The sequence below is a fragment of the Mustelus asterias genome, chromosome 20 (genome assembly GCF_964213995.1).
Source record: "Mustelus asterias chromosome 20, sMusAst1.hap1.1, whole genome shotgun sequence".
NCBI classification, from domain to species: Eukaryota; Metazoa; Chordata; class Chondrichthyes; order Carcharhiniformes; family Triakidae; genus Mustelus; species Mustelus asterias.
The window spans coordinates 36,478,667-36,495,107 of record NC_135820.1 but is presented as its reverse complement, the minus strand read 5'-3'; the positions used below and the strand labels follow the sequence as shown (position 1 = coordinate 36,495,107).

Here is a 16,441-nt window from a genome sequence, read left to right as displayed (position 1 = left end):
CTATAATGCGGCGACCAGAACTGTACGCAATACTCCAAGTGCAGCCGCACCAGAGTTTTGTACAGCTGCAACATGACATCATGGCTCTGAAACTCAATCCCTTTACCAATAAGAGCTAACACACCGACCGTACGCCTTCTTAACAACCCTATCAACCTGGGTGCCAACTTTCAGGGATCTATGCACATAGACACCGAGATCTCTCTGCTCATCCACACTACCAAGTATCTTACCATTAGCCCAGTACTCTGTATTCTTGTTACTCCTTCCAGAGTGAATCACCTCACACTTTTCTGCATTAAACTCCATTTGCCACCTCTCAGCCCAGCTCTGCAGCTTATCTATGTCCCTCTGTAACCTACAACATCCTTCCGCACTGTCCACAACTCCACCGACTTTAGTGTCATCCGCAAATTTACTAACCCATCCTTCTACGCCCTCATCCAAGTCATTCATAAAAATGACAAACAGAAGAGGCCCCAAAACAGATCCTTGCGGTACACCACTAGTAACTGAACTCCAGGATGAACATTTCCCATCAACCACCATCCTCTGTCTTCTTACAGCTAGCCAATTTCTGATCCAAACCACAAAATCACCCTCAATCCCATGCCTCTGTATTTTCTGCAATAACCTACCATGGGGAACCTTATCAAACGCTTTACTGAAATCTATATATACCACATCAATTGCTTTACCCTCATCCACCTTCTCAAAGAACTCAATAAGGTTTGTGAGGCACGACCTACCTTTCACAAAACCGTATTGACTATCCCTAATCAAATTGTTCCTTTCTAGATGATTATAAATCCTATCTCTTATAATCCTTTCCAAAACTTTGCCCACAACAGAAGTAAGGCTCACTGGTCTATAATTACCAGGGTTGTCTCTACTCCCCTTCTTGGACAAGGGGACAATATTTGCTATCCTCCAGTCTTCTGGCACTATTCCTGTTACTCCTATACTATCCCATACTACTATTCCTGTAGACAATGGTGACATAAAGATCAAAACCAAAGGCTCTGCAATCTCCTCCCTAGCTTCCCAGAGAATCCTAGGATAAATCCCATCCGGCCCAGCGGACTTATCTATTTTCATACTTTCCAGAATTGCTAACACCTCCTCCTTATGAACCTCAATCCCGTCTAGTCTAATAGCCTGTATCACAGTATTCTCTTCGACAACATTGTCTTTTTCCTGTGTGAATACTGACGAAAAATATTCATTTAGTGCCTCTCCTATCTCTTCGGACTCCACGCACAACTTCCCACTACTGTCCTTGACTGGCCCTAATCTTACTCTAGTCATTCTTTTATTCCTGACATACCTGTAGAAAGCTTTAGGGTTTTCCTTGATCCTACCTGCCAAAGACTTCTCATGTCCCCTCCTGGCTCTTCTTAGCTCTCTCTTTAGGTCCTTCCTGGCTAACTTGTAACTCTCAAGCGCCCTAACTGAGCCTTCATGTCTCATCTTTACATAAGTCTCCTTCTTCCTCTTCACAAGAGATTCAATTTCTTTAGTAAACCACGGTTCCCTCGCTCGACCACTTCCTCCCTGCCTGATAGGTACATGCTTATCAAGGACACGCAGTAGCTGTTCCTTGTACAAGCTCCACATTTCAATTGTGCCCATCCCCTTCAGATTTCTTCCCCATCCTATGCATCCTAAATCTCGCCTAATCGCATCATAATTTCCTTTCCCCCAGCTATAACACTTGCCCTGCGGTATATACCTATCCCTTTCCATCGCTAAAGTAAACATAACCGAATTGTGGTCACTATCACCAAAGTGCTCACCTATCTCCAAATCTAACACCTGGCCTGGTTCATTACCCAGTACCAAATCCAATGTGGCCTTGCCTCTTGTTGGCCTATCTACATACTGTGTCAGGAAACCCTCCTGCACACATTGGACAAAAACCAACCCATCTAAAGTACTCGAACTATAGCGTTTCCAGTCAATATTTGTAAAGTTAAAGTTCCCCATAACAACTACCCTGTTACTTTCGCTCCTATCCAGAATCATCTTTGCAATCCTTTCCTCTACAACTCTGGAACTTTTCGGAGACCTATAGAAAACTCCCAACAGGGTGACCTCTCCTTTCCTGTTTCTAACCTCAGCCCATACTACCTCAGTAGACGAGTCCTCATCAAGTGTCCTTTCTGCCACCGTAATACTGTCCTTGACTAACAATGCCACACCTCCTCCTCTTTTACCACCTTCCCTGATTTTACTGAAACATCTAAACCCCGGAACCTGCAACAACCATTCCTGTCCCTGCTCTATCCATGTCTCCGAAATGGCCACAACATCGAAGTCCCAGGTACCAACCCATGCTGCAAGTTCACCCACCTTATTCCGGATGCTCCTGGCGTTGAAGTAGACACACTTCAAAACACCTTCCTGCCTGTCGGTACACTCCTACGACCTTGAAAGCTTATTCATGACCTCGCCACTCACATCCTCCTCTACACTGGAGCAACAATTCAGGTTCCCATTCCCCTGCCGAATTAGTTTAAACCCTCCTGAAGAGCATTCGCAAATTTTCCCCCGAGAATATTGGTACTCCTCTGGTCCAGGTGAAGACCATCCCGTTTGTAGAGGTCCCACCTACCCCAGAATGAGCCCCAATTATCCAGGTATCTGAATCCTTCCCTCCTGCACCAGTTGTCCCCTTCAATCTAATAATGTACACCTATAATTGAACTAACAGATATTTTTTGGCAGATTATTCATTTCAATATTTAAAGAGAACTATCACTTCCCACCAACCTGCCCCAGTGTTCAGTTGCTTAACTAAATAGCTAAGCCGCACAGATTGGGAAGGTCTGGGGTGCAATTGCTAGTTATCTATTCTCAACTAGTCTGGTAGATAGGAGGGACATGGGAGAGGAATAATTGGCCTCAATACCTGTAAATTGGAAAGAGAATATTGGTCAGTATTCCAGTTGCTCATTGTTGGTCACTGAATGCTGCTGAAAGACTACATTCAGGCAGATTGGGAGAAGACAACATTGGATTTGGTTATGGTTGTCTTTTAGTCAAATTGGTTGTTACTGCTCGTGATCTAGTTTTCCAAATAATTATTACCACGTGACTGAGATACCCTCAGCAATGAGGATAGCCCTCAAGACAGGGGACAGAGAAAATGAATTAGAAGGACTGTAATTATCCTCCTTCACCCTCATTGTGAAACTATGTACTTACATCAGGCCTTTGCGGAAAGTACCACCTCTTGTTGCAATAATAATGCATTATGTAATTGCTTGATGTCTTCACAGAGCAAAATGTTTCAAATGGATCCTGACTATTGGCAAAGGGATCACGACCGATGGAGGGGCCGAGAAACTGAGCTGGACAACCCAAACAGAAGAGCAGCTACTGCAGAACGGTCAGGACAAAACCCGAGAAGAGGAGATGGTGAGAGAGATTATTAAAGATTACAGACCTTTCTTGCAATCCATGAAGGATGTATATTTCACCTTGTATTTTCCAGTGCTATTTCTTTCACCTCTCTGTCTTACTGAACTATTCAACACTTCCCAAGCTAGGAAGGCTGGTAAGTGACCTGCTACCAAGTTCTGACTCGTGTGACTTTTAGTAAGCTGCCTGAAGGTGCTTGTGAATGGCATGCTGTTTATTGCCCTCTAATTCTTCGTCCTTGTGAGGAAACATAGGACCTCATCTCTACACTTCTGATTGCAATAGAGATTGGGAACTTGCTATGTCAGAAGTTGAGGGTTACGTTTAGAGCCACCTCTCACATGGCTCAGCTCAGTGTTAGTTTGCACAGTTATATTTGAGCGCTTCAAAAGGCTTGACTTTCAATTAAAATTTGTTGTGCAGTTTCTTTAGTGGAGCAGAATTCATTTCCAGTGATTTGAAAGTGAAGTGTTATTGTGTTCCGAAAGGGAGTAAGTATGGTGAGTCAGTTGTTGATTGTTCTCTCCCTTCCTGTGAGGAAACATTTATATTTATCCTCTGACAGGGTCTCCTGTGGCAGTTTTAATCCATTTCCTTGTTGTGTACCTTTAACTCCCTTTGACTTATGCTTGTCTTTAATTTTTTTTCTTCAACTGTTAACTTTTCTTTCTCTTATTTCCTTGATTTATACATAAGGCCTTATTGCAGCAATCTTGGGACTGAGGGATCTGTTTCAGAATAACCTAGTGCAGGACATGGACAGAGACTGAACCTCTCGAGTTTGTAAAACTAACCATTAACATGTCATACTTGAATGTGGCTATTTGTCACCTTATGGTTTATTAACAGCAAACCTAATGAAAGGCAAGTTTGGTCTACATAAAACATGCTCTACTTAGGACATGCCAGAAGGCTTAAGAATGCATTGGTAATGTGAAGGGTCTACTGGGAGATGGGAAGCTGCAGATGGTTTAAATACCACATAATTTTGTGAACTTTAACTTTCATCCTGGATGACCTTGACCTATGATTTCTGTCATTCTTATTGGAATTCTATTTTGCGTTTGCTTGACTCTTCTGTTTCCTCACTTTCCACTTCTTTCCTTCCTGGGAATTGCTGCTCGAGTTCCTCAGGGTAATGTCCTAGGCCCAACCAGTTTCTTTAATGACCTTCCCTCCATCATAAGCTCAGAAGTGGGATCTTCGCTGATCATTGCACAATGTTCAGCACCATTCATGACTCCTCAGATAATGAAGCAGTCCATGTCCATATACAGCAAGACCTGGACAACATTCAAATTTGGGCTGACGAGTGGCAAGTAACATTCACACTACAAAAATACCAGGCAATGACTATCTCTAACAAGAGAGAAACTAACCATTTTTCTTTGACATTTCATGATGTAACCCCCTGCTGACCACTATATGGGGGCTACTATTTAAATATTCAATCAACAGGATCCCGAATTCCTAGCGGTTGATGTTGATTTGGCTAATTCCCTGTTTACCCATAAATGTCAGTACTGTAAGTCGGAATATCAAAAATAAATTTAATAACACATATCATTAACAGACATAAAACAGTGAGCTCTGATCTTCAACCGTTGGTGCACATATGGGTAAACTCATCCTCCGTAACACATTCGTAGATACTGATCCAGTTGGACTGTATAGTCCCCACCAGTTACTCACGACACCCACACACAGTCCAGGAGAGACACACGTGTGGAAGATGATGCCGCAGGAGGCAGAGGTGCCGCGAGCTATCCGTGCAGCAACGTAGGTCGAGTGCGCTGAATGCTGTCCTCCTCGGCAGTAATGAAAAGAACAGGCGGGGAACGCCTGGCTGCCTCTCACTCCTTGCCGAATTCTCCCTGCCTGGAAAAATCTCTCTCTCTCCAGCTCTCTGCCTCTCTCTCTGCACTCTTCCTCCAGCTCTGCCTCTCTCTCCAGCTCTCTGCCTCTCTCTCTCTGCACTCTTCCTCTCCAGCTCTGCCTCTCTCTCCAGCTCTGCCTCTCTCTCCAGCTCTGCCTCTTCACTTCCTGGCGCCTTTATTTTTTTCTCCCGCCCCCAGTGCAATCCCATTGGCCCAGCCCACATCACTCAACCAACAGCATCCTGTTCACAGCACCCACCCTGCAAACAGGACACTGAAGCCCACCAGGGATAAAGAACACTGGTAACTGTCTTCCCCACAAATTTTCCTCAGTCCCTTACAATGAAATTACCATTACTGAATCTCCCACTGTTAACATCCTAGGGTTACCTTTGACCAAAAACTGAACTGGACCAACCATATACATGCTGTGCCTACAAGAGCAGGTCAGAGGCTGGCAGTAACTCGGCAACGCATAATTGACCTCCTGATTCCTAAAGCTTGTCCATCATCTACAAGGCATAAGTCAGGAGTGTAATGGAATACTCTTCACTTGCCTGGATGAATGTAGCGACAACAACACTCAAGAAGGTTGACATCATCCAGGCCAAAGCAGATTTAATTGGCGCCCCATCGACCACCTTAAACATTTACTCCCTCCACCACTGATGCACAGTGGCAGCACTGTGTACTATCTACATGATGCACTGCAGGAAATCACCAAGGATCCTTCGGCAGTACCTTCCAAACCCATGACTGCTACCACCTTGAAATACAAGGGCAACAGTTGCATGGAAATACTAGCTACTGAAAGTTTCCGTCCAAGCCACACACCATCCTGATTGGAACTATATCATTGTTCCTTCACTGTCACTGGGTCAAAGTTCTGGAACTGGAACACCGCCCCCCCCCCCTTCCCACTAACAGCACTGTGGGTGTACCTGCACCACATGGACTGCAGCAGTTCAAAAAGACCACCACCTTCTCAAAGACAATTAGGAATAGACAATTCGACTGGCCTAGCCAGCAATACCCATACTCCTGAAGGAATAAAAATAAATGATGCTCATTTTAAGTATCAGAGAGTGATAGTGCACTTATCACTAAGACTGAAGGTTATGAGTTAAAGTCTTGTTCCAGGACGTGAGCGCTCAACCTAGGCTTTGGTCTATAATGAAAGAGTGATACTTCATCAATGGCCCTAGTCTTTGGATGAGATGTTAAACAGATACATTGTCTACCTGCTCAGGTAGCACTATTTGAAAATGAGCAGAGGAGTTTTCCTGTTGCCCTGGCCAAAGGTCATTCTTCAAATAGCAACAGCAAACCAGTTTCTCTCCTCATTTTTCCCATTGCTGTTTGTGAGACCATCCTGTGCAAAGATTAGCTGCTGTTTTTAACCAAATGGCAGTCAGTACATTTCTAAAGGACCTTGATGGCCACAAAGCATTTTTAGGTATCCTGAGGGTGTAAAAGATGCTATGTAAATGCAAGTCCTTTGTTATTATTTCTTCATCATTTCTTTTTACTTTCTTTTTATATCTTTTATAAACGTGCAGACACCTTTATTTCAAAACAGCAATATAAGTGTTAGACATGATCCTCAGTAAATATACAGGAAAAAACTCTTGTTTTAGCCCATGGGTCATATGGGTATTTCTGCATTGATGTGGAGATGCCGGCATTGGACTGGGGTAAACACAGAAAGAAGTCTCACAACACCAGGTTAAAGTCCAACAGGTTTATTTGGTAGCACAAGTCACTAGCTTTCGGAGCGCTGCCCCTTCATCAGTGAGTGGGAGTGAACAAAACTCCCACTCACCTGATGAAGGGGCAGCGCTCCGAAAGCTAGTGGCTTGTGCTACCAAATAAACCTGTTGGACTTTAACCTGGTGTTGTGAGACTTCTTACTGTAGTTCTGCATTACCATTATTCTGTGAATTTAAAGAGACAACTGTTTTTGCCTGTTTAGTCAGACTGCAGTTCAGATCTGAGAGAGTTAAAATTTGCAGAAACAATTCAAAGCGTAAGTTAACAGTAAACCATTAGTAGCTGAATGACTATTAACTAAATGGTCATTTCTACTTAACTTGTATATTGCATGCTGGAAGCAGCAAATAAAAAGGGCTGGATCTCACGGAATTAATGAGCTATTACATTTATGAAACAAACAATTGCACAGAGAGTCTGGGGAGAAGCTCTTTAATGTTGTTATTCAGTTTGCAATGAAAACAAGTGCAAGAGTATCTAAGAAAGCTGATGTCAACACACACGGCCTTAATAGTTCGACTGTAAAATATATCATTCATCCTTTCACGTTTTCTTTTAATACCTTTAGCTTCTTTGGAACGTCTTGAACTCAGAGGACGGCGACATACTGCTAACCAGAGAGATGCTGCCGGACCAGCAGACCAGAGAGGTGCACCACAACCCAGACGCGCCCTTTCGACACCCAGGCAAGCGGAGTTGCTAGCAACTCGAGAGGTTGAAGGAAGGAACCAAGAATGGAACTTTAATCTCAATCCCAGACATGCAGAAGGGAGGCAAAATGCTGCAAGAGCGAATCGAAATCCGGCTGGACGAGTTCCTGTTGTCCAGGGAAATCGCCAAGCCCCCCAACAGGGCAGGCGGGATCAGCACAATGAACGTAGGAATGAACCGTGGAGGAGGAATGACTTTCGCGAGGGTGGTAGGGGCAGGCATGTGGAAATGCAAGGAAATCCTCACTTCCAGAGAAGGAGGCCTCAAGAAGTAACTAAAGAGGAACATGCAAAGGACAAAGAACCATTCGTGAGGAAGTTAGGCTACAAAACAATGGAAGGCCTTTTGGACAAAGAGCCGTCTGAAATTGTTATAACTTTAGCCTATGGCTCTTCCCTAAAGGACTTATTAAGCCAACAACTAAATTCAAGTTTTATCCAGCTAATTTGTAAAGTCTTATGTAAGGCCTGTAGGTCCAAGACTGACCGCCAGAGCATTCAGCATCTGCTGGGTATTGTAAAGGACTCTGTCTTTCTGAAGGTTCTGTTGCCTCGCTATGTGGTTCAGATGAGCACAGATCCAGTGCCTTTGCGTAGGCAGCAATACCCTGAATATATTGAAAGCATTCTATTCTTGCTTCAGGAATTGGTAAGTATTTTTCCAGCCAGTTCGGTTCAGGAGATGTCCATGATGATTTTGGTTTTGGATCCTACGATGAACACTCTGCGAGCTGCCGGGGTTTCAATTGGTGAACACATTGAAAATAGTTTGGAGAAAGTCAAAAATATAATTCATCACCTCCAAGAGAGAAAACGAGACGGAACTCTCAGAACAGATACACATATGTTGATAGACAATCAAGAATCTGGTCCTGAGGACAACTACAGAACAATGACCATATATCCCACCTACAACGAGGTGCATTTGGAAGAGAGACCATTTCTGCGACCAAATATCATTACTGAGAAGTATGCAAATACTGAAGTGTACCTTGATACCCATTTCCGTCTTCTGAGAGAAGACTTTGTGAGACCTTTGAGAGAAGGGATCTTAGAGTTGCTTCGGAATTATGATGACAAGGGACTGAGAAGGAAGAAATTCGATGATATTCGAGTATATTTCAACACACGCATCCTAGTTCCACTCTGCACATCCACTGGTGTAGGCTACAAAGTCCAGTTTGACACAAGGCCACTGAAGTTTGTCCGGTGGCAAAATTCAAAGCGCCTGCTATACGGCTCTCTCGTGTGTATATCAAAGGATAACTTTGAAACTTTGCTGTTTGCGACTGTGTCAAATCGGGATCCTGTGGAGCTCAAGGAGGGCATTGTTCACCTGTCTTTTAATGTGCGAAGCCGACACCTGTTGGCTGAGTTGGAACCTTCGGATTGTTTCCTGATGGTTGAAACAACAGCATATTTTGAAGCCTACCGCCATGTTCTGGAGGGATTACAGGAGATCCAAGGAGAAGATGTTCCTTTTCAAAAGTATATTGTAGATTGTAACACAGAAATCCAAATTCCAAGATACTTGACTTTCAACGACAGCTATGATCTTGAAGCTCTAATGAATAGAAAATCCCAGGACTCTGAGGAAGACACCGGACAAACCGTTGAATCTTTGCAAAGGAACAGCAAAGTCAATGTCCTTGATCCTGCGTCATGGCCTTCAAAGGAAGAGCTGAACCTAGATGAGTCACAGATGCAAGCTCTGCAGATGGCATTGACTAAGGAACTGGCCATCATACAAGGACCTCCTGGGACAGGTACACTCAAACAAATAGCATCTGAATTCTTAGTTTACCTGCTATGTTCAATAGATTAAATAATTAAAACTATTTTTATAATTTCTTAATTTTTGTCCAATTTTCTCCCTTCCTGTGTTAAAGAGGTGGAATCACAGTCGAATATTTAAAAAAATGTACTGAGCAGTTTATCGCACCTCATTGAGTGAGTGTCACTAAGCTGCAAAATACTGGTGGGGCATCGGAAGTGAATGCCAAACCTTCCTCTGTTCAATACCCACACACAATTGTTTCCAGTTGTGGAGCAATATCCAAACTAGAAGCCATAAATATAAGTAGTCAGTGTGAAATCCAATAAAGAATTTGGGAAAAGCTTATTTACCCCAAGAGCAGTTAGAATGTAGGGCTCTACCAAACTGAGTGATTGAGATGAGTATCTTGGATATATTTAGGGAGAAAGGAAAAAGATCATTGGAAGAGATGAAGTAAAGGGGGAGGAAGCTCGCATGGACAATAAATCTGTTAAGCTGAATGGCTTGTTTCCGTGCTATAACATTCTTTATATGTAAGATATAGTCATCGAATAGAATCAGAGAATCCCAACAGTACAGGAGGAGGCCATTCGGCCCATCGAATCTGTACTGACAACAATCCCATCCTAGCCCTATTCCCATAACCCTCATTTACCCTGCTAATCCCCCTGACACTAGGGTCAATTTAGCATTGCCAATCAACCTAACCCACACATGTTTGGACTGTGGCAGGAAACCGGAGCACCTGGAGGAAACCCACGCAGACACGGGGAGAACGTGCAAACTCCACACAGACAGTGACCCAAGGCCAGAAATGAACTTGGGTCCCTGGCGCTATGAGGCAGCAGTGCTAACCACTGTGCCACCATGCCGCCATTTTATAACTTATATTTACAACTTTTATTAACATTTTATAACTTATTTTCATCTAATATTATAGTCTATTAATCTTGTTTTATTTAACTCTCTATTGTCCAATTCTAATACTGCCCCTGTCAATACAGGTAGCAGGAGAATAATTGAAATTCAGCTGGAAGAGGCTAGCAAGGTATGTGGGATCAGTGGTAGGGCAGCTTATTTTCCTTGGTCCAATGGGTGCCTACATCTCATATTTGACTGGAAATTCTGATGCCATCTAGCAGTGGTGGAAATTGGCTGGACAATGCCCCGTTCAGTGCCACCAATTTTAAGAATGCTTGTGGGGTGAGGGGTGTGGTACAATTTCAATTTACCTGCCTGGGTGGAGAAGGTATAGGGACAGTTAAGAAGGAGAGGCTTCACTATTGATTCTGATCCCATTCCACAGGATGTTCACATCACAGTTTTTGGTGATGAATAACGGACCTTGCCTAAATCTGGTTAGATCCTCATACATGTATACTGATGGGGGTCAGTACACCGTGGTGTCCTTTTGACTGCTGTCTGAGCAGAATACCAACCAGCTGATTGAAAGCTGCTCCAAAGACTGAACATGCAACATTAACGAAGTAATAAACTTTCTTCAATGGGACCAGAAGGAGCAGGAGTGCTTGTCCATGGTCACACAAGCAAAGTCTTGGCCTCTCCTGCTCCAGGCATCTCTTTCCCACCTTCCTGACCCTGAGATGCTGTTGAAAGCTGTTATTTACCTTATAGCCGATGGGTGACCTCAAACCACATAAGTTTTAACCAACTGAATGCCAGCTAACTGCTTCATTCTGCTTACTTCAGGTGGGTAGTTAATTGGCTCGACATAAATGAGGCCCAAGAGTTTAAAATATAGCCCATGCCTAAAACTGATGCTACAGTGTGGAATCGATGCTTGTCTTGCCTCCGCCTGTCTGAAAACTAGTTAAAACACTCCCCCATACTGCCATTATAAACCACAGTTGATAGCTGGGTTGAAAGAGATCAGCACTGATACAGTGTGAAAATAATTCATAGCACCTTGTTTGACTTGCATGGGGTATGGTGCCTCAGGATACATTGAGCAGAACAATGAGGTCCAGAGAGCTTTGTTTAGGCACGTTCAGCTGGGAAAGGGGTATATTAGTATGATTAATTCTGAAGCACCATATACACATGACAGTATGCTTGTGCTGTGCTCGGATTGCCTGCAGTTTTGTGGCACACAGCAAATAAACATCCAAATTCAGCGCTAACATGTAGAATAAATCACAAGAATGATTGTTCCAGTTTCTTTTTCTAATTAGGCAGAGTAAACAAAAAAAGGCATCCCAGATAAAGGACCCTAGGGGTCCTTTACAAAGTTGTCCAAACTCATGTTAAGTCTTCTAATAAATGCTTTATTTTAATGTATCTATTTCTTCTGAAAAATCTTGTAGTAGGTAAATACAACACTGATGATATAGTCTGCAATAATCTTTTAAAGGTTTTCTTTAAACTTGGCTAAGCAATGCCAATTTATCATTCGTAGGAAAAACCTATGTCGGCTTAAAAATTGTGCAAACACTCTTAAAGAATGAGTCAGTTTGGCAGCGACGTTTAAGAAAGTTTCCAATTCTGGTGGTGTGCTACACAAACCATGCACTAGACCAGTTTCTTGAAGGTAAGGTTCTGCCATCCATCTGTTTGACTTTTTTTAATATTAAGCATTGAAGTTTTATTCTAAATTGTTAATTTACTGACTATTTGAATTGAATTGCATTAAGTTGCATTAATTAACTTGGATATTTAATCAAAATGTTGTTGATGCTCCCTAGTTGTATCTTTTTATATTAAACGTTAGGGAATAATTGTGCTGTAGCTCGATGTTAATGTTGTCCTTATTACAGTGTGTGTTTTATGTCTCAAATCTATTCAATACATTGTAGATAGTAAAAATAGTAATGGACATTGTCAATAGTAATAATATGTCAATAGTAATTGCAAGTGTATCTGAATGAAAGAGAAGTGTGCTTCACTCATCATTTATCGGTTGATAAGTGCCGAATGCAATCAGCCTTGCATCAGTTACAAGTTTGAGACGTAAGGCTGAAATTTTGCCACGCAGTTGTGAGTGTGCAGTGAAGGGCGTGAGTTGGAGAATCAGCTTGTTCCAACCCTGTCTTCAAATAGCATCTCACAAGACTCTGCTCTAGGAACAAGAACGTTGAAACTTCATCCTCATTGCTTGTGTAATACAACTCCAATTAATGATATGGTACTGGTGAAATGAATCACTTGTCCAGACATATTTTGAGTATATCTCTATGAAGCAAATGACAACACTTCAAAAATAACCCATTGTCTGTAATTGAGACACCCTGAGGACTTGTAAGCCATTTTAATCAATTTGAAGTTCTTTCTTTGACCATTTACTCACAAAACACTTTTCTTGCCTGAATTTATCTCCCCCTCCCGAAAGATGGTAACTTTTAAAAGTTTATTTATTAGTGTCACAAGTAGGCTTACATTAATAGTGCAATGTAAAAATCCCCAAGTCACCACACTCCAGCATCTGTTCAGATATACTGAGGGAGAATTTAGCTTGGTCAATGCACCCAACCAGCACATTTTTTGGACTGTGGGAGGAAACTGGAGCACCTGGAAGAAACTCACACAGATATGAAGAGAACATGCAGTCTCTACACAGACAGTGACCCAAGCCAGGAATCGAACCCAGGTCACTGGCGCTGTGAGGCAGCAGTGCTAACCACTGTGTCACCATAAGGTTCCATAGGTACTAGTAATCACCCAGTAACTAATTATCTTCCCTGGGCCTGGAGAAAATGCTGGCAGCCTGTTTCCCCTTTGAGGGGAAAGATTTCTGGATTGCACTCCCAATCCTATGTCAGCAGCACTTATTTATCAAACATATTCCACACCCTACTATAATAATTTATGCTTATGTAGAGATTCTTGGCTATCTTCTATAATCCTTACTTGTTCGGTCAAGAATGTACATAATTTAGGGTAATTTATAATGGAGTGTGCTTATCTGCAAATCCTTTTAAATTATAAGCACATTTTTTGAGTTTCTGATAAGATTCTAATATTTAGAAAATCCAGTACCCATCAAGGGAGTTATTTATGTAAATATAACATTTCCAGTAAAAATGCTCTGCAAATTACTTAGTTTCATAGGGTTGCCAACTCTGGTTTGTTTTCCTGGACTTTTGATCACGTGGTTTTTGCCACTGTTTACAAATGTTATTGTATTTATCTTTGTTGTGTGTGTAAATACACCAAGTCCTAAGATTTAAGGATACGTAATGTAGCAATAAAAGCTGTTTCGAAAATGTATCTACAGGCTTGAATGGAATGCGAAATGATAAATGCTATTGCCTCAACAAAATCATCGCTATCAATAACTTATAACTGAAGTTTCACCACAATTTGATGACTTTTTACAATATATAGCAAGTTATAAATAATAAATAAAATGAAAATGAAACCTTTTTTAATTGACTGATTTCCCTCACCTCCAGTCCAGATGAGGCTGAGTCCTCAGAGGGAAATACCAACGCCGTATAACCCAAAGACACAACAAACACTGGCTGACAGGGACTCTCCTTCAGTCAGTTGTATTTCTCTTTCTCCTTCCCTTCCTCCCTCAATTTATATTTCCATCCTCTGCCCCACCCCTTCCACCCTCCTCCCACCCCACCCGCACTCTCCGCCTAAGTTTGTGCATTTCTCTTTTTGGGGGGAAATGTTACCAGCTCATGTGAGGCAGGAACGTGGTGGAGGTGGGGTGTGCTGGTAAAATTGCGGGGAACCCTGGCTTCCTGGTCATGATCCGCCATGACAGAATTTTTCTGATGGCGGGAATGCTCATGGACAGACTCCCAGGTACAAGGTGGTGAGAATCCAATTTCAATATGCAAAGGTGCAATTAAGGGCCATCTTACCAAGCCTACCAGAGGCTTTTATAAATTCATTTATGGGATGGGGCCATCGCTGGTTGCCCTTGAGAAGGTGGTGGTGAGCCACCTTCTTGAACCACCGCAGTCCTTGAGGTGTAGGCACACCCACAGTGCTGTTAGGGAGGGAGTTCCAGGATTTTGACACAGCGAAAGTGAAGAAACTGATATATTTCCAAATCAAGATGATATGTGACTTGGAGGAGAACATCCAGGTGGTGGTGTTCCCAGGTATCTGTTGCCATTGTCCTCCTAAATGGTAAGTTTGGAAGGTATTGCCTAAGGAGCCTTGGTGAGTTCCTGCAGTGCATCTTGTAGATGGCACACTGTGGCCACTATGCGTCAGTGGTGATTGAAGTGAATTTTGTGAATGGTGTGCCAATCAAGCAGACTGCTTTGTGCTGGATTGTGTCAAGCTTCTTGAGTGTTGTTGGAGCTGCACTCATCCAGACAAGTGAGGAGTATTCTATCGCACTCCTGATTTGTGTCTTGTAAATGTTGGATAGGCTCTGGAAGTCAGGAGGTGAGTTACTCACCACAGGGTTCCTAGTCTCTAACTTGCTTTTGCAGCCGTAGTATTTATATGGCGAATCCACTTCAGATTCTGGTCAATGGTAATGTCCAGGATGTTGATAGGGATTCAGCGAGGGTACTGGCATTGAATCTCAAGGGACAATGTTTAGATCCTCTTTTGTTGGAGAGGTTCATTGCCTGGCACTTGCATTGCATGAATGTTACTTGCCACTTGTCAGTCCAAGTCTGGATATTGTCCATATCCTACTGGATTTGACCTGGACTGCTTCAGTATCTGAGGAGTTTCGAATGGTGCTGAACATTGTGCAATCAGCAAACATCCCCATTTCTGACCTGTTGATGAAGCAGCTGAAGATGGTTGAACACTATCCTGAGGAACTCCTGAGGCTGCCAGCTGAATGCGGTCATCCTGTCAGTGGCAGTATGGGAGGGAAGATTTTTTAAAATCAAAAAGGAGACCGACCACAGGCTAAGAAGGCAGTGGCCCCAGCGATTTACTCAAGGCGGTTACCCCTCCATCATTTAAAATATTATTAAAGTGTAAGTGGTATTGGGGGCCACCGTTCCTGGTAGTGCTGCTGAGTTGTCAGCCCTCAGATTGGTTGAGCAGCTCTCGGGGGTAGGGGGGGTGGGGGGGGGGGGATCCCAGTGGCAGCTTATTAATGAGCTGCTGCCAGTAAAATCAAAGAGGGAAGTCCCGCAAGCCAGCTGTGCATGTTGCTGACGTCGGGACACCAATTCAATTGTTTAAATTCTGTCCCGTGTTTTTCTATCTATCTCTCTGTCTTCCCAGTTCGTGTTTCTCTCTCTCTACCTGCTTCCTTTCTTCAACCCCATGCCCCAGTTGTCCAGTTATCTGTCTCATATTTTGAAATGTTTCATGAATTTTCCTCAGTGAATAACTACAAGCACAACAACACCAACTTGCATTTGCTATAGCACCTTTAACAGAGTGAAATGTCCCATGGTGTTTCACAGGAACGTTATCAAACAAAATTTGACATCAAGTTACATAAGGAGGTATTAGAATAGAGGTAGGGTTAACAGAGTTTCTTAAAGGAGAGAGGCAGAGAAACAGAAAGGTTTAGGGTGGGCATCCCAGAGCTTTGGGTCCAGACAGCTGAAGGCACAGCTGCTAGTACTGCACTGAAGAAAATCAGGGGTGCACAAGAGACAATAATTGGTTAAGTGTAGATGTCTTGAAGGATTAGCACTAGGGAAGGTTACAGAAATGTGGAGAAGTGATGCCCAGGGGTGTTTGGAAAACAAGGATAAGGATTTTAAAATGAAGGCATTGCCAGACCAGGAGCTAATGCAGGTCAGTGAGCAGAGGGGTTTTGGTGAATGGAATGGTGCAAGTTAGGATATGGATGGCAGAGTTTGTGATGAGTTAAAGTTTATAGAGGATATAAGATGGAAACTGGTCAGGAATGTGTTGGAAATGTCAAGTCTAAAGGTAACAAAGGCAGGAATGGGAGCTTCTGCTGTAGGTATGGAGTCAGGCAA

General features: G+C 42.9%; 1 protein-coding gene across 4 annotated transcripts in view; it reads left to right on the top strand.

Annotated features, from left to right (window-relative positions):
• znfx1 (zinc finger, NFX1-type containing 1) overlaps positions 1-16,441 on the top strand; it is a 55,505-nt gene that overhangs the window by 7,599 nt on the left and 31,465 nt on the right. For 3 of the 4 annotated variants that reach the window (XM_078236414.1, XM_078236415.1, XM_078236416.1), the window contains exons 2-4: positions 3,282-3,420; positions 7,639-9,546; positions 11,974-12,105. In XM_078236414.1, coding sequence (XP_078092540.1) covers positions 3,288-3,420; positions 7,639-9,546; positions 11,974-12,105 — 2,173 coding nt within the window. In that variant the 5' untranslated portion in view covers positions 3,282-3,287. Of the gene's footprint in view, positions 1-3,269; positions 3,421-7,638; positions 9,547-11,973; positions 12,106-16,441 lie in introns of those variants that run through there. The other variant, XM_078236413.1, reaches the window with a different exon arrangement.